Below are 18,316 nucleotides of genomic sequence, written 5' to 3'. Positions count from 1 at the left end.
AACCCAGCAGGCGCTAAGGGAGGAAGAGAGCTGGGAAGTGACCTGCTCGCCTCTCTTCCAGCACTCTGCTCCAGGTGGAGGGCAGCAGGGGCTCCCAGCGGCTCCCCACGCAGCGTGACACAGTGTGGCACGGCGTGACACGGTGTGACACGGTGTGACACGGTGTGGCAGAGCTCCTAGCACAGGTAACCTCGCGTCGCAGCTGTGGGCTGCCCACAGATGCTCAGAAAGGCTTTTTTGTTCTGTTTTCTTTTTTTTTTTTTTTTTTTTCCTAAGAAAAACTGGGTTTGGTCTGAGCGATGCATGGGCAGGAGGGAGGGTTTTCTGCCGTCTTGTTTCGAGGGGGATTTGGGAGGTATGTTGGCTATTAATACAGCTGGGGGATGGAGGCAGGGAGGGAGCAAGCAGCTCTCTGCAGCTCAGAGATTCGTATGTGATTGGCTCTGTCTGTTCAATATTAAGGTTTTGAGGCTAGGAAGGCAAAATGGTGATATCTTTTAGTAGGCTGGTAGATAACAGTGGGAAAATACAAATAATCTTGCATGCACATCAGTTGTTTTCATGTCACAGTGTCGTAGAAATCAGAAAGTATGGACAGTCAAATCTAGACGAGATTTTCAGTGGTTGATAACTGGGCTGCTAATAGTGACATGCAGCAGAAGAAAGGAAAACCACGCTGTTTTCTCGTCTGGAGGTGTGCTGGTTGGTTCAGGAGTGTTCATCTTCTTTTGCTTTAATCACCCTTTTGGGTCTCTTGGAAGTGACCCAGTTCAAAATTTAACCAGAAAAATCCTCCCCCAAGTTTTCTGCAATGCTTTACACCAGGTAGTAGCAATTGCCATGGTGCACTGATGTGTTTTGTGGCACCTTCTTGTCGCTGTCTCAGAATGCTTTCTCTGCCACCTCCTTTCTCCTACCTGCACAATCTCTTTCAAGTTCCTCTCCTGTCTTGCTGCAGGGAAAGCTGAATTCCCTGATCTTGGCTAATGGATAGAAATTATTTTCCAGATTTCCGAGCTGTAGTGGTATGCACTACTCGGTTAGGGTGAAAGAGCAAACTAGAAATTATTTTTTGATTGACGGGGGGAACAACATAGTTGGAGGCTGCTTCTGGGTTGCTTATGAAAAAAGCCTTGTGTGAGCATGTGAAACTGTCCTGACTTGAAAATGCCTGGAAAAAAATGCCTAGAACCTGGAGCCTTCAGGAACAAGAAAGATTTTCTTCCTGTCATTTGCCCGGTGGGAGCAGCGTTTATCACTAGAAACACAGCAATCACGCCGCACGCTCTTTTACCAGATCACTGTTGTTTTGATTCTTAACCCTACTTCTGATGATTCATGTGGAGCTGGGCCAACAAATGAATTCAGAGCCTCTTACACAAGGGAAGCCTGGCTTTTAACTCACTCAAAACCACACCGATTTCGAGCAGAATTCCTCTGGAATAGTATGTAACAACCCCGTAAAACTCAGCTCATAGGGCATTTATGTAAAAACAGCGTAAAAGCCAGCTCGTAGGGTATGAACGGAGGGGGATTCTCTGTGGAGGCTGAAAAACCTACAAGGCAGAAACCCCCCAGCGGGGCCCTGTGTGGGTCTTGGGGGGGGACGGGCTGTGAGAGGCTGCCTCCATGTAAAACCTGCACATAACGCAGGAAGGTGCAGGTTTAGGGCTGGGTGAAGGCTGTAGGGGTGTAGGGCTGTGGGGTGTAGGGCTGTAGTGGTGTAGGACTGTAAGGGTGTAGGGCTGTAGTGGTGTACGACTGTAAGTGTGTAGGCACAGGCCGCAGTGCCCAGCAGCGTCCCCTCTCCCCGCCCTAATGGCTCCGTCCCGCTCCCCCCGCCCCACATGGTCTCGCCCCCCTCATCTCCCTTCTCTGCCCAGCGGGCCGAACCCCCCCCCCCCCATCTCCCCAGCCAGTCCCGCCCGCTGATTGGCCGAGGCGGCGGGCGGGAGCCAGCCAATCGGCGGCGCCGCTCGCGGCCGTGTCGCTGGGGGGAAGAAAACCAAAACAAGCGGGGCCGGGGGGCGGGGCCCGGCCGAGCCGAGCGGAGCCGAACTGAGCCGAACCGAGCCGAGCCCAGCCCCGCCCCGCCCCGCCCCGCCCCTAACGGTCCCGCTCCGGGCTGAGGGCTGAGGGGAGGCGCCCGGCCCGGCGGGCCCCGGGGGGCTCCGCTGAGGTGAGCGCCGTGTGGTGGTGCGCGTCCTGCTGCCCTGTGTGGGGAATTCCAGCCAGGGCTCTGTAACGGAAACGTGTCATCCCACCTACAACCTAGAGCTCTGTTATAAGTGATGCCTTTCTCTTAACTGGTGCTAAATACGGGCTTTTGTCTGCTTTTTTTTTCAAAGAGGTGCGCCAGCTGATGGGACGTCCCGCTGGGAGGCATCCAGCTGCCCTCGCCGGCCGGTTCGTGTAGACCCATTGCACCGGGACCCACGCAGCAAGGCTTGCGGCCAGCGGCACCTGGGAACGCTCGGGAGCTGCTGGATGACTGCTTGAGGTAACTCGGAGAAACGTTGCCTTAAAGCATTAAGCAAACGTGTCTGGATTAAGCAAACGTTAAGCAAAAATTCCATGGTCTGAATTTTTGGGTGGACCTGTGTGGTGCCAGGGGTTGGACTCGATGATCCTTGTGGGTCCCTTCCAACGCGGGATATTCGGGATGTTCAATGATTAAAAATGGTGTGGGGACAGGGAGGACTGTGTATTGCATTAAATTAACTGTTGGGATGGACGTTAGGAAATAACAAGGTCACGGCAGTTTGATACTCTGTGCCCTAACCCTTTAGTTCCTTTCCTGTCAGCGCTCTGTGATGAATCATTTGCAGTTAATAGGTCTGTGGTAGGAAAGCGGGCATAAGAGGGGAAAACAAGGAAAGAAGAAAAGCGGAAGGGAGCGATGCCGTTTGGTGTCACAATCTTGCCACTCAACGGTAAGCTGTTTTCAGGGCAGCGACAGATGAGAAAGTATTCTCATGGGACAGACACATGCCGGTAATAGTCACAGCGCTACAAAGTGATTTGTGAAAATCTCGGAGGTAAAAAAAGTGTATGGGGAGTTGTGAGGCTGCTTTAATTTTGTGTATGTAAGGGGAAGATGGATGAGCTCTTTCACAGTGACCTGTGGTGGTTTGTGGAACAGCAGCTGCTGGGAAAAGAGAGAGTAACAAAAAAGGTGAAATGTTCAAACTTACCCCTTGCTGATTGGCACAGAAACATACGAAAGCTTGGCAGTTGTACGTACACACATACATTCAAATATAAAGACTGTGTCCTTGAGGGGAGGAACAAAAAATATCTTGTTTTTTAAGGATTTGTCTGAACTTGATAAAGTGGTACCATTTTATCAGTATAGTTCAACCTGAAGAACACTTCTCTTATGGATGCAATTATTACATTGATATTGCATGCTTGTGTAGATAACTGCCCTGCAGAAGTGGACGGTGCTAGGTTGATAGAGGTGACTTATCAACTTAAAAAGGCTGCATACAGAGGGCTTCTACCCTTAACATAACGGTTTTTATCCTGGTTCCTCCTATATAAGCAGCAAAACTGACAACTGCTGAGACATAAAGGCTTAGATAGATGTGTTTGAGGGTGGTGCTGTCTCATGTTACATCTTCTACCTTCTCAGGAGTTTTTTAGTGGCTACTGGTAGTTAGGTATAACTTCAACATATTTTGTGAGTGAAGCCTTTACAGCTCTGTACTCCTTTCGGATTTAGTCTAGTGCTTTTCTTCACCTGGGCTTCTCCTTTTCTGTTTAGGCCCTGAAGGGAAAGCTTTGAGACCTTACATTTCACAGTCAGTTCTGTTAAGCAGCTATGGAAATAGAAAAGGAGCACGTTTATGTTAACACAACAGGTAAGTAATAGGTTCAGTACCTTTTACTTATATTTGCTTAGCTGACCTAAAGTGTTCTCTGTTGTAAATCATATTGCCTGTTAATTTTTAACACTACTGCGTTAAGAAAAAAACTTCATCACATATTTACAGAATATGTGTTGAAGTTTTTTTTAAAAGTGTATTTCTTTCAAGTATACGTTACAGTATCCTGCTTGATTGTGTTTATTTTGAAGCTTCTCTGAAAATAGTAACGAATGTAACATTTCTCCCATAAGTTAGTAAATAGTGACTTTCGACTCTGTCATCTGATTTTTCGGTAGTGCAGGTGTGAAACTGCCTTGAAATTGACAGCTTTGTCCATATTGTAAGCACATTTTATCATGCTTAGTCAAAGTAATGCAGTTTCATGTTGTTTTATGTACCTTCCAAAGTTGTGATGATCTGCGCCAACCTTGTTATATCAATTGGTTTTGTAGGTTTTTAATGTTTTTCAGAAAAAATATATATATATATTATAGATGGTATGTAATGCAGTGGAAGTGGCAGCATTCTCCATATGAACTCTTACTTTAAGCCTGAATTAGTTCACTGCATAAGATGCATTGCTTCTCAGCATTTTAGAATGACATTTGGATAATAGATGGGAAGCTGTGAGATAGCTAAATTGATCTAATTTGGTCAAATGAAACTTGTAGGTAGGTAAGTATTTGCTGAACGTTCTTTTTGTCTAGTAGTAGTGCCATAAAAGCACAGGTTTCAACTATGCCTGCTAGGCTTAATAGGAGGTTAATTAGATCAATTTGGATAACTTTTTAATATATGGTAAGCAAAGTCTTAAAGTTTATAGGATGCTGTTCCTGCTTGTATATGTGATGTAAAAATGAGACATTGAAAAGATCCACGTCATTTTTTGTGTACTTCTAATGAAAGAGTTTTATTTTATAAAATTGTTCAAAGCTAGTTTAACTTTAATCTTTTTTTTTTTTAACCTAACTAGGTGACTAATAGCAGAGGGCCAGTAGGTCATAGTATTGTGGAGAAAGAGGCTACAGATGGAACTTACATGGTGTTACATAAAAATAAAAAAAAATGTAGTAAGAAATCAGTAATGCAGTGTGAAATACTGAGTCTTATGGGTTGGACGTTTCCTGGGGATGATTAAATTTGGACTTGAACCTGAGATTGGGACTGTGTAGAGGCTACACTATAGTCTCCACCTCGTTCCTTAGTAGTCAAAGTCATGATTGACTTGTGTTAATTACTTGTTGACCATTTTCTTTGAAAACAGGGAGAAATAAGTGGTCGTTGAAGAGTGTAGATCCTGTATAGCCTGGTTGCAGGTCTAAACTGGAGAAATTCATGGGAGACTGGGCATGGTGCAGAATCTTAATTCAGTTATCTGAGACGAGCTGGTTCTGCTGACGAGATCTCCCTGGGGAATAGAAGGAAGGAAACCTGTTCAGTTTTGCTTTTTTGCCCTCTGCTAGCTTTATGCAAATCTTTCATTGTGGTATTAAAATATTATAAAGCTGAGAATGCTTGTTGTGGGAATTCTTTTCTGTACGTAATGGATGCTTTTCTTTTTTTAGCTTGCTGCAAGCATAAAGGGAATGCTTTTGTGGGAGTAATGAGTGGAAAGATGAAGCTTATATGGGAATGACTGCATTATTGTTCAGCTATAGCATTCACATCTGTGAGCACTAATATCTAAATGTTGTTTCTTTGATCATGAAGGAGGCAGTTGCATCAGGATTTCTTCATTTTGTAGTGCAGTGTCCTCTTTGATATGAGTAAATACTTTGAGGTTGGAAATATTTTATTAGTGCACTTTGCTTTCAAAACATTTTCATGAGCTTGTTTTGAATTGAAAAAAAATACTGTTCTGAGAACTATTGTCAAATGAACGTTTTGAATTAGAATGTATTGGAATGGTAAACTAATGTATTTGGCTACGTTCAAATAGAAGTTTAAAATATTCTTCATGTTCTGGGTTTAGGGCTGCGAACTTTTCTGTAAAGCAGGTTTGGCACAGCTGGCAAAGCAGCTTCTTCTATGTGCCTCATCAGTGTACATCCTGGGGTTGGGGCTGTAGGTTGTGGCTGTGAGACTCAACTGACTGCAAGAAAAGAAGGAAGAAGAGAGGGAAGAAAATATTACAGGGGCTTTTGCAGAAAACAAAACATTCTGCTGAACCATAGAGTTCATGTGGGGGAGAGTCTAACTCTCTGAAATGTAAGACTTTAATGCACATTTAAAATTTGTATCTAACTTCAGAAAATTGTGAAATTCAGTGAAATTATTGCACCTCTCAATGCTCTGAGATATTTTTGGATCCTTAAGTTGCGAGAGGGCTTTTTTCATTGTACAGAGGGTGTTTTAAAAGGAAACAAGGCTAGTTACCTATTACATATGATTGTACTGGGAAAAAAACATGGTAATTTTTAGAAAAAGTCTTGACCTACCCCACAGTAAGGAACAATCCCTAAAGAAGAGAGATCACATTGTTTCAAAATACTTTATTCTGAGTTTTTGTTACCAACCTCTCCAAATTTTGTATTAAACTGCACTTTTTTCATACCTTTAAAAACAGAAGTCAGTGATCTCATTCTTGTATTCTTTCAAGTGTAAATCATTGGTTTTTCCAGATGGTAAGCTCTGTTTGAAATTCCTTGAATGAGAGGAATGTCGCTTGATGATGTAGGAAATTAATTTCACTTCGGTGATTATTCTGTTAACATTGCTGAGTTCGTACAGAATTTACTGCACTGGCAGTTCTGTTTGTTTCCAAGTCAGGCGATGAGTGGGTGGGGTGATAACTGGGCACCTAGATCTGCGCTAAGGAATTCTGATAGATTGTTTAACAAGGGTGGAACTCTTTGCGGTTTACCTGTTTATAAATGGTTTATTCATTTGCTGTCTGTCTCTTGACATATGCTCTGTTTAGATTGTGGATAGTATGTGGAGGGGGATAAGGAACTCCTTATTACTGTGATGTGTGGATATATTTAAATAAAACACCACCGTTTGCCTGTTGAATATGAGTGCTATTAATGCTGTAATCCATTTTAAATGCAACGTTTTGGTATTTTAACGTAAAACAGTTTAAAACAGTAACAAAATTTCCACTTTGTTTCCTTTTTAAGAACTTGAGAATCTAAGTGATGCTCCGTTTTCCGGTGATGAAGAAAATGGTGGGTCTGACGAACGAAAGACTGAAATCAATGGAAATTGGATTCCTGCAACTTCAATTACTGAAGCCAAAATAAACGCTAAAGCCAAGAGACGGTTGAGGAAAAATTCTTCTAGAGATTCTGGGCGAGGAGACTCTGTCAGCGAGAATGGAGAGACACAGAAGACTGGAGTTGTCATTCCAACGAGCCCAAAGGGGAAACTCCTGGATAGGCGGTCCCGGTCCGGAAAGGGAAGGGGTCTGCCAAAGAAAGGTTGGTGTAGCTTAGTGAAGACAGCGCTGTGATGACGATTCTGTCAAGAACATAGGGATTTTGTTGTCATTGAGAACCATACTCATAGCCCACAGTCTGTGCAGGCATTTGCTCTTTTAATTAGTAGGTGGTGATAGGAGCTAATAGTAGGTGGAATCTTATGTCAAAAATTTCTGTGTATCATTAAATAACTTGGGTCTTTGAGTTCGGTATCTTTTAATAGTAAATTGAAGACAAACTTGAACTATTTGGGGTTGAGGTGGTCCACAAGACTGTTACTAATGTAAACTGAAAGCATGGCTATATTCAAAAGTACAGTTGTTTCAAACTTCAGTAATTCTTACGCGGTTTTATTCTTCTAGTGTCTTACTGGGAAGTAATGAAAAGACTAGTTGCTGAAGTGGGAACGTGTCAGAGAGACACTTCTGCCCTTTTCAACAAATGTGGCTGGAGTCAGGAGGTGGCCACAAGCACAAGTCGAGTGAAGGAATGTTGGGTTGAAGTGAAATTACTGCATGTAAACGGGCTGTCCTTGCTTACTGTCCTCTATTTCGCCAGGTGGAGCAGGTGGTAAAGGAGTTTGGGGAACACCAGGTCAAGTGTATGATGTAGAAGAAGTAGATATTAAGGATCCTAATTATGATGATGACCAGGTAGGGCAAATAATTTCCTTGCACAATGCTTGTTTTGATTTCCTTTATTAATTACAATTGCTGTGATGCTTATATTAATGAATGTTTAACCTCACAAGTGATGCGGGTGTTGGACTGGCTGTACTAAATGCTCGTTTTTATGTTCAGTAATGGATTATTGGCTAGCTAAAGGTGTCTGATGTAGATGTGTGGCAGTGTAACATTATAGATTTTACACCTAAGCCTTCCTTCTGTGTCTGACGAGGCAGCATGGTTTTCCCAGGTGTGTTCTTTCACTGCTTGTTCCCATGGAGGTGAATGTTGCAACGCTGCTTTAAATTGCAAGCAAGCACCATGTTAAAAATGCCACACTGATTTTTAAGGTAGGAGTTTAGTCCGTGACAGTATCCGTTAGGGATTTTTCTCTTCCTTATATTTCTCTTCCTAATATTCCCAACATACCCATTTCTTGCATCTGCTTCGTATTTGTTTAGGATATATTGTGGAACAGTGTGCCTTACAGCCATATTATCAGGGGAGAAAAATGGAAAGCTCGTTGGGCAAATAGTGCTGTATCAAGTTAAATCGCTGAGGAAGAGAAACACAGGTTACAGGCAGGGATTACTGAGGTCTCTGTGACGAATACATTTGTGAGACTATAAGTAAGGTGTGTGTAACATCCCCAGAGTGATGGAGGAATCCTTTGAGCAGAGGTTGCTTGCTGTAGCCATAGCTGCTGAGGCGATGCTATCTCGGTATGTCAGAACCTGTTTTCAGAATCATTTCTTCCTGCAATTCAACACTGACATTAGCAGATGTGGCTATTGAAAATGAACACGATGATTTCATAAAATGAAGTTTTATAAAGAATTAATATTCCAAGGAATACCTGCATACTTAGCTTTTTGTAAACATAATCTGATGCGATAGGAAAACAGGCTTTTGGCCTTCTGCTGGAATTCTTGACCATGGAAAACTTCTTTTGATAAATATTAGTTGGAAGCTTTTTTTTTTTTTTTTTTTTTTTTTTTTTTTTCAAGTATTGCTTTGATCTCTAGTATTGCTCTGAGTATTACTTCTGTAGTCTGTGAGGAACTGAATTGCGGTGGGGAGATCTGGCAGTGCTAGAACCCTTCAGGACCAGATTATACAGGAGGCAGCTGCTGTGTGATTCCTTTTTCTCTTTAGGGAATATCTTCACTCACAAATGTTCTGAAAATGCCTTTCTCTGTCATGCTATCACCTGTTTGATCACAAAGTCCCTCCAGGGAAGAGGGAAAACAGGCAGGCTTGTTGTTGTGCTGTCAGGGACAGAAGTGCCATTGCAGGGAAGGCTGCTAGAAGTTAAATCTTCTGTTGCAGCACAGATAACTCAGCTGGGCTTTAGCAGGAGTTTCTGTCACCCTCTCTTGAGTACATAGTACTTGATCTCTGTGTTCGTGTGGTGTCAGCAGAAATCCAGTGACAGAGTTTGAACTATTTTCTGTCATTGAACAGTAAATTCAAAATATAAGAAACGTGACATTTAGCCAGCCTTATCCACACTTAATCAGACATAATCTGATGTTTTCTGGTAGAATATTTACTACCTAAAGACTAAAGCATTAGGGATGTAGAAGGTGTTTTTTGATACTATTAACGCTGCTGAAGATTTAAGAAGTGACTACTGTTTACAGGAGAGTTTATGCTTTTGTTTCTTTCGAAATAGGAGAACTGTGTCTACGAAACAGTTGTTCTACCTCTGGATGAAAGAGCGTTTGAAAAAACTCTAACACCAATCATACAGGAATATTTTGAACACGGAGATACTAACGAGGTTTCGGTATGTCACATGCCTTTATTTACTTTAGGGGGCAAACCTGTAGTGTACAAGGGAATCCAACTGCCAGCTGTAAATGAGTGTTGGCAAGAAATGTGCAGTAAAAATAGCTAAGCAGTTATATTTATTACATACGCAGAAGCGTACGTGTGTATACATATTTGTTGATAATATATATTTAATATTAAAATGATGAAATGTTAATCTGTTTTGTTTTTCAAATCTTATTCAGGAGATGCTGAAGGATCTAAACCTCGGTGAAATGAAATACAGCGTGCCAGTGCTGGCTGTTTCCTTGGCGCTAGAGGGGAAGGCTAGTCACAGGGAAATGACATCTAAGCTTATCTCCGACCTTTGCGGGACAGTAGTAAGCAAAACTGATGTGGAAAAATCATTTGACAGACTGCTTAAAGATCTACCTGAATTGGTGTTGGATTCTCCCAGGGCACCCCAGGTATATCTGCAAATTTTTGTGGTAGTAGTCAAAACCTTTTCCTTTTAAATTATGGCTAAAATTGATAAAGAAAATTGAAACAAGGCTCTGCAGTTTTAAAAACAGCTATAGATACAGATTACCCTGTTGTATGTAATCCCCTATCCAGTTTCCCAGGCTGGTTTTTTTTACTTTGAGCTGTCTCATTTAAATAAAATCTGAAAACCAAATGTGTGTCATAACTTTCTACTTAAAACTGTTTTGAAATTCAAGGTTTATTTAAAAAATGCTTCTGTTTTTTTATAGTTGGTGGGGCAGTTTATTGCTAGAGCTGTCGGAGATGGGATTTTAAGCAGTACTTACATAGATGGCTACAAAGGCACTGTGGATTGCATCCAAGCTCGGTAAGTTTCTTGCTTTCTGTAGCAACAGTTTTTTCTATTCCAAATGCCTAAGAAGGAAATCAGGAATACGGGGCTTCAGGATGAACCATGTGGTTCTGTAATGGCTTTTCTAATTTCAAACTATCAAAAACCCACATCTGCAACAACAAAATCCAGAATTGCTGAGGTCAGAAGAGAAATAATGAAAGTGCCTTAAAACTATATTTGATACATTGGAGTTCAACTTGTCAGGTTTGTTGTCTGGCTTATGTTTTGGGGGGGATAACCCGAGCTGAAACTAGAAGTGACTGTAGAAGGTTATGTCTTACATAGAGAAAAAGCTTTAATGCAACTAAAGACTAATAGCATCAGGACAGCTGCTGTAAATACATGGTGAAATACACAAGATCAAGTGTTTTGCCTCAAAAATGGTTTAAGTTTGTGTAGTGCTTTCCTAGACTTCCTCTGTAACATTTTATTTATCAAGAAATGGAATTGTTTTCAGTTTCAGGGTAAGAAGTTTGAAGGAGCAATCTCTGAGCAAAGAGGGGCATTTTAATAACTAGGCATGCATTTTTAATTTTTTCCCCATAAGTGGCTTTCAGGCTTGCTACTGAGATGCTAAACTCATACAACTTCTAATGGTGCTTAACTGGAGCTTTTTTTTCCATTGTTTTTTCTCAATGAACCGACAAGCTTCCCTAGTTCACAACATCTTTGCAACTACGTATTTGCCTTCTGAAGTGCTGTATTGGCTTAAATTCCAAAGGTTTGACAATTCTTTAGACAGAAAACATTTCAGTACAAAAGCCACTTTTCAGCATGGAAGCAACTCAAGCCTCTTGTTTTGAGATACACATGCTAACCTGCATTTTTGGAGGAGCCCAGATACAATTCCTCTCTACAAAAGAAACTATTAAGTTCTTTTCTATGAGACTGTTTCAGGTTCTGCATTGATGACACAGATGTACTACCAGTGCAGGATTGTTCCCTGTCTGGGGCACAGCATAACCAAAAGCGTAAGGGTGGCAGAAGGAGAGCACAGGAAGGGTTCTCTTGCTGGTTTCTTCATCCAGAAGGCCATGTGAAGTTACTGAACCTGACCTTTTCCCAGGGATAGGATCACTTTGGTCAGAGAAGAATGGCAGGGAGTGAGGGTGTAGATGCTACGGATGTCTTTTAGAGATTTATTATGAAACTTTACTAAAAATTGAATCTCTCTTTCTAGAGCGGCTCTGGACCGAGCCACTGTGTTGCTGAGTGTGACAAAGGGTGGAAAGCGTATAGACAACGTGTGGGGGTCAGGAGGTGGTCAGCAGTCTGTGAAACACCTTGTTAAAGAGGTAACTCATTTCTACAACACTTCTCTCCAGAGTTTACTGTTTGTCTAAGCTTACGTTGTTTGGGATGGAGCAAAGAGATGCATATAGCCCATAGCAAAATGATGTCTCCAATGTTGTTTTTTATTTTTTTTTATAAAAAGTAGGTTTTAAAAACTGATGTAGATCACTTTGTGGATGGAAATGGATGTCCGTAGTGGTCAGTGGTGGGAACACACTAGTTAATATTCTTGCTTGCAAGATTACACTTATTCTGACTTTAAGCAAAATTTTAAGCACTTACCTTTTAGGAGTTTACAGTACAAAATGGTGAAGTAATAGAGGAACCAACATGAAACTGGCTAAACCTATCTTTTTGGCATCAGTGATTAAAAGCACAGTAATAACTCAAAAATGAGGGAGGAGGCAGAAACAGGGAAGCTTGGTGGTCTGTGCTATGAAGCAGGGAGGTTTAAAGGAAACAGTCACATTGTAATTTCTAGGTTGTGAGTGTAGCAGATGACGGGCTCAGGGGAGAAGATAAATTTCCATAGCTATCTTGCAACACAATGTGCTTGCATATCTGTATTACGCTATGGGCAGGTATTTGGCTTACGTTGTGTTTCAGGTCTCAATTTAATTACATCTATAAAAACACTAGCTGCAAGTTTCAGGAACTAACTTGCTGCCAGGTTGATTATAGAGCATGAAAAAACAGATCATCATCAAAACAGTTGACAGCTTTTAGATCTTGTATCTAATTAGTGTTGTTTTTGTTTTGTTTTAAAATTCAATAGATTGATATGCTGCTGAAAGAGTATTTGCTTTCCGGAGATGTACTGGAAGCTGAACGTTGCCTTCAGGAACTGGAAGTACCCCATTTTCACCATGAACTTGTGTATGAAGTAAGGAGAAATCAGTCTCTTTGAGGACTGCCAGTAAAGCCAAGAGATTTTGTTTTGATGCGGGCATGCATATAACGTAACTGGAATTTGAAGCTGAGGTTGCAAGTTCTGATGTTATTTAAATAACTAAATTATTTCATGTAAAGCTAATGGTTTATGCGCTCATTTGTGTGTATGTTGTGCAAGAAGTAAGTTGCTGGTCCCTCTGGGAAGATCCAGAGTTAAATTTTGTTTGTTGTGTTCAGATTATTACAGATCTCTGAAAAATAAGAGGTCAGCTTATTTTCTGCTGAGGCATAGCAGCAAAAAGCCGTAGTTTGTATTGGTTTTGATTTGTTTTAATTGCGTACTTACAACAGATTTTAGACATCTGAGTATTCTAATGGGTGTTCCCTATTTCTGTTAAGGTATGAAGTTTTCTCTTTAGGGTGGAATTGTTCCTTCTAGTACATCTGTAAAATAGCTTTAAGATGTTTTAGAACCAGACTATATGAGAGAAGGATCTTTATTTTATGTGGAAGGTGACTGTTCTGAATTGTACTTACCTGCCAAACTGGGAAGTGGTTGTTTACCAGTAAGGCGAAACGCCCACAAGCTACAACATTTACTTTTCAATAAATTGACACCTTTCAGAAAATCCTTTTAGGACAGGAAAACAGATACCTCTTGGTTGATGGGGTTTGTGGAGACTGGTAAATTGTAAAGTTGTACATTTTCCTCTGAAGTCCTAGGTACAAAAATCACAGATACAAAATTCATCTGTGCTGCAGCAACTATATGGGTACAGCCACGTACCTCTCAAACCAGGAAATATTCTTCACTCTGTCTAGTCCTTTCTGTTTTTTTCATACCTTTTACCTTTGTGCAAATAACTTTTCATCAGTCTTTCTTTTAAAATAATAATATACTGGAATTGTGCCTGCTTGTAACAAATGGACTTGTCTCCCCAGAAAATGCACAGTACCGCGTTCGTTGCATTTTGTACTTCATGTGCTTACATGTATACTTGAACCACTATTTTCATTTTAGTTAAAATGCTTACATGATTTGTTTTAGGCAATTGTGATGGTTTTGGAGTCAACTGGAGAGAAGACCTTTAAAATGATGCTGGATTTGTTGAAATCTCTCTGGAGATCTTCTGTCATCACCGTGGACCAAATGAAAAGAGTAAGTGTGGCATTTACAGAATACTGGGCAAGGTCTTAAAAAACTTGCTTAGTTTTTACCCACTTTTAATAAGTATTTATAGTCTATTGCTGACTCTGCTTTTTTTCCTCCCCTCCCTCCACAGTCGCTCTGTATCCCATACTGATAATGCCATTATCTCACACAGACCATGTCACTTTCCACATACATATTTCTCATGTATTGGAAGGAGTACAAAGCAGTCCTGAGCAGCAGTTCTCTGTACAGCTGTGGAGTACAGAATATTTGAATCCTCACTCAAAGATTTTCAACTGATTTTATGCAATTAAATGATTAAAAAAAAGTAATCATTTAGCATGTAGTAATGTAGCTACATGTTTTTACAATTACTTTTCTTATCCAGTATACTTCACAATCAAGAAGTATATTTTCTTCCTTCTGTTACTACCCGTGCAAAAGCAGCCTGGCTATCACAGAAATCCAGATAGTACAGAATGCATGACTTCTTAAGAAGCTTAAAAATTCAGCTAGTGTATTTATATAGATGGGTAGTTACATAATACCGTGGTATTGGTTGGTATTATACCTTGCTTTGCCACTAATTCGCAGGCGCTCTGCTTTCAGTTTGTTGAAACTCTGAAGATACGTGAAATTACATAAAAATCATTCTCTGAGTGCAAAAGGGTGTTTTAAAATAATGTAATCATAGAATAACCAGGTGATTATTTGTGTTCTTGCACCGCAGGGCTACGAACGAGTTTACTGTGAAATCCCCGACATTAACCTGGATGTGCCACACTCCTATTCTGTGCTGGAGCGGTTTGTAGAGGAATGCTTTCAGGCTGGAATCATCTCCAAACCACTGAGAGACCTTTGTCCTTCAAGGTACGTGTTTTACTGGAGATCCTGCTTTTTATCCCCGCTGTAGGTAACAGAAAGCAGGATCTTCATGACTCGGGTACTAGAGATTGGAACCCGAAACTAGGAAAGATGGAAGAACAGAAAGGGTTGGACTGGGAAACCATTTATTAAAAAGCTGCACTAATGTGAAACCTTTTATTTGGAGGCTGGGATAAATATTTGAGCAAAGTAGGGCCTCTGTTGAATCCCAGGCACCATGCCTGTCTGCTCTGCGGAGGACAAAGGCCCGCCTCTCCTCTCAGCTTTGCTGATTTCCTGGGCAGAGAGCAGTGCATCACCGAGACGCAAGAGTCAGATGTCAACGATCCATGCAGGCAAAGCTGGAAGGAAAAAAAAAAGCTTGAAAAATAGTTTAAACGTACTAAACAGCATTAACAGAGTTAGGAGTAGACAACCAATTTTTTGTTCAAAAGGAACCGGCATACTTATGTGGCGTAAGCCCCACGTACCTGATCCTTTACTATCTGCCCATCATGGGCTTTGTATCGTGCTTTTTGTTTTGTTAGTGTTTGTTTGAACTGCAGGGCATCAGTATTCTTTTCTCTCCTTACTGGTCAGCTTCATTTCCTGTGAGAAATGTGTGTAAAAAATTTAAATTTGATGTTAAAACTATGATTCACAATTTCACACATTGGGAATATTGCTTGTTAGATCTTTTCCAGTCTGGGTGTTCCGTTAGCCTTCTTAAAGCATCTTGGCAGCTTGCAAAACAATCAGGTTTTGAAGGTTTAGTGACTTTATTAAAAGCAGCCTCCACATGTGGACTTCAGGCTTAATACTGAGTTAGTCTGTATCCTGATACCAACTGTTTTGTGGGCTTGGGGAGTAGGAGGGTTGAAAGTCATCGCTGCAGCAAAAGCTTGATTATACTTCAATTCTCATGAATATACTGAGAGGCATTTTTGGCTCCCGTACTTCAGTTTTGGGTAGAAAAATGCCAATTCTAGGCTTTCAAGCCAGCATCTTTTGCAAGTATGAATTACAAAAATAAATATAAAAAGGTAAGCAAAGCAGAAAGTACTTGACAATGCAAATTTTGAAAAGCTTCCTAGAAATGAACCGAGATGTAAGATGCAGATGAATTTTCAGCAGTTGAAGGGTGATCGTCAGCTTTATCTTGCTGAATCTTTTACACCTTGTATTTGACTCCCAAGATCAAGAGAAGATTCTTCACAGTGATAGATGAGAAAAAGAAATTACGCTACTGTAAACGTCCTGAAAATATACTTTGTACTTTCTTACAGGGGCAGGAAGCGTTTTGTGAGCGAAGGAGATGGAGGCCGGCTTAAACTAGAAAGCTACTGAATGTGGGAACTGACTCCTGAAGCCTGAAGTTTAAAGGGAAAAGAGAGAGATATCTATATATATACAGACACGCGTGCTTTTTGGTGTGTATGTATATATGTACGCACATATATTGTATACCAGAATTCTAAGAGTTGCTTAGCACAGTTCATATTTTTTTAAAAACACATCTTTTGGGTACAAATCATTTTTTTAAAAATAGTTTTATAAATTTCAGAAAGAACTTTTTTGGGGGGGGGCATATAGTAGAACAACTGGCCACTCCGCTGTGGTGGTGCCTTCAGATAAGCTACCTTCTTATAAGTGTGCCACGTTTCTGACCTAATCATTCCATGTTTGCATCGATGTTTGCCTGCCGCTCTTTCTTTCAAGGACAGTGTCTTCGTCATGAAATCACTGGTTTGTACAAAGCTTTATAGAAGGGTCAAGTTAAGCTGCTGTGATCCCATGTTCATTGCTGCTGAAGAAATAACTGTGCTTTGGGAGGAAAAAATAGCTATTTCTTTGTTGTAAAGAGCCCGAGAAAATGGAGTTGGGTCATGGGACAAATTCACCTGTTCTGGGGCAAAACGCAGGTCGGTTTTAGATGTTCCAGCCACCATGTACCAAACCGGTCGATATGTTTTTTTTCTATGTAACTGGAAAAGTGAAACGCTCTGGTAAAAACATATTAAAAATATTTTTTGTGAAGCTCTGCTTTCTGCCTTCTTTTTTTTAAAACGTCTTTTTAAAACTGAACTGCTCAAATCTCCGACGGGTGTGTGGTTAAGGTGTACACCTATCACACTACTAGTTAGAATATGCAAAAGAGCAGTGACTAAGCGATTAAATTAAGGGTAATAACTTAAAAAAATGTTTATAAAACAGAAGGGGCTTGCGTAGGACAGGGCTATGCCCCGGATACCTAACAGTGAAGTGTCCCAAGGGTAAGACTTGACACCGCCCCCCTTTCAGCCCTGTCCCCAGTGCCGAGGAGCCCCGGGAGGCCGCAGCTCGCCGCCCCCCCCCCCCCCAGCCCCTGTCCCTCGGGCCCTACCTGGGGGCTCGGCGGCTCCCGGCGCTAGCGCTGCGTGCCCGGCGCCCCCCCGGGGGCCCTCCCGGCCGCCTCGGCCGCGGCCCGCTGCAGCTCCTCCAGCTTCTCCAGCGCCACCGACTTGAGGGGCAGCACCTTGGGCTTGCACAGCACCATGGCGGGGACGTCCTCCGCCGAGAGCTGCCCTGCGGGGTGGGGACAGGCAGGCGGTGAGCGGCGGCGGGCAGCGCGCTGGGGCCGGGCCGGGCCGGGCCGAGCCGAGCCGAGCCGCGCCCGCCGCCCCTACCTTGCTTGGGCAGCACCTCGCGGAACGCAGCCTTCCCCTCCGGCATGGCGGCCCCGCCGCACGGAGAACTACAAATCCCTGCGCGCACCGCGCGGCGCCGCGCTCTGCCTGAGCGCCCTCACCCTCAGTGTGTGCTGGGAGTCGTAGTCCTCCGCGGGGAGGGTCTGGGGAAGTGCATGCTGGGAAATGTAGTTCTTTGCGGTGCGGGCAGAAATGCCGGCAGCAAGGCCCTGGGGTAGTGCCCCGAGGTTGACCTGGCCGCCCAGTGTGCGTGCGCGTCCCCGGCCCCGCCTGGTCCTTGTAGGCGTTACGGGGTGGCCTCCGCGCCCTGCCCGCCCCGGGCTGTGCGTTGGGTCTGTGGTGAACGCCTGCACCCTGCTGACCCGGCCTCGGCGGGGACTTGTTTAGTTGTGTTTAATTGTTCTGAAATTCCGGGAGCTCTCTTCGGCCTCCTGCTCCAGGGACTGTGAGGAAAGTCGCGGATGAACCCAATAAGTCACGAGTCAGAAGGAAAATGAGTGTGAAAGCAGCTTTCGGCCAGCTGCGCCTCTCCGCTCTGGCTTGGTGCGGCCGGCCCCGAGCTTCCTGCACCACGGGCCTGTCTGCCACAGGACCCCAGCCCCTCTGGGGTCTGCAGCTAACTTCACCTTCCAGTAACGGCCCCTCTCGGACAGTTACGTAAAGCCCCCGGCTGCATTGTTCCAGCGCTGTTTCCTTTTTCCTCTGAGGCAACCTGCGGTAGGAAGCTGGTGGTCCCTCAGGTAGCCCGCTTCCACTCCGAGCCTCCCTCGCTCCGTGCGAGGCCCGCAGCAACCTGCAGCCGCTGCGCGCGGGTCCCTCGCTTCC

General features: G+C 42.9%; 2 protein-coding genes across 4 annotated transcripts; one reads left to right on the top strand and one right to left on the bottom strand.

The window, feature by feature from the left end:
• PDCD4 (programmed cell death 4) lies at positions 1–16,841 on the top strand. Of its 2 annotated transcripts, none has more exons than XM_013174546.3 (13): positions 1–185; positions 2,349–2,500; positions 3,767–3,863; positions 6,989–7,288; positions 7,847–7,941; positions 9,629–9,742; positions 9,972–10,193; positions 10,479–10,576; positions 11,784–11,898; positions 12,672–12,779; positions 13,836–13,946; positions 14,671–14,810; positions 16,091–16,841. In XM_013174546.3, the coding sequence occupies exons 3-13, from the start codon at positions 3,824–3,826 to the stop codon at positions 16,149–16,151; spliced, it is 1,404 nt and encodes a 467-aa protein (XP_013030000.1). In that variant the 5' UTR covers positions 1–185; positions 2,349–2,500; positions 3,767–3,823; the 3' UTR covers positions 16,152–16,841. The 2 variants fall into 2 exon arrangements, with proteins under 2 accessions (XP_013030000.1, XP_047916545.1); XM_048060588.2 differs by lacking the exon at positions 1–185 and adding an exon at positions 2,024–2,179.
• On the bottom strand, positions 14,934–17,749 carry BBIP1 (BBSome interacting protein 1). Of its 2 annotated transcripts, XR_010832881.1 has the most exons (4): positions 17,471–17,749; positions 17,188–17,369; positions 15,296–15,413; positions 14,934–15,166 (listed from the first exon to the last, which is right to left on the bottom strand). XR_010832881.1 is itself a non-coding variant. In XM_048060589.2 (3 exons), the coding sequence occupies exons 1-2, from the start codon at positions 17,514–17,516 to the stop codon at positions 17,212–17,214; spliced, it is 204 nt and encodes a 67-aa protein (XP_047916546.1). In that variant the 5' UTR covers positions 17,517–17,713; the 3' UTR covers positions 14,934–15,166; positions 17,188–17,211. The 2 variants fall into 2 exon arrangements, 1 of the variants encoding a protein (XP_047916546.1); XM_048060589.2 differs by lacking the exon at positions 15,296–15,413 and having other exon boundaries at positions 17,471–17,713.
• Between the last annotated feature and the right edge of the window lie 567 nt (positions 17,750–18,316).

The sequence above is a fragment of the Anser cygnoides genome, chromosome 7, assembly GCF_040182565.1.
Source record: "Anser cygnoides isolate HZ-2024a breed goose chromosome 7, Taihu_goose_T2T_genome, whole genome shotgun sequence".
In the NCBI taxonomy this organism is placed as follows: domain Eukaryota; kingdom Metazoa; phylum Chordata; class Aves; order Anseriformes; family Anatidae; genus Anser; species Anser cygnoides.
This window is presented reverse-complemented; position numbering and strand designations above follow the sequence as displayed.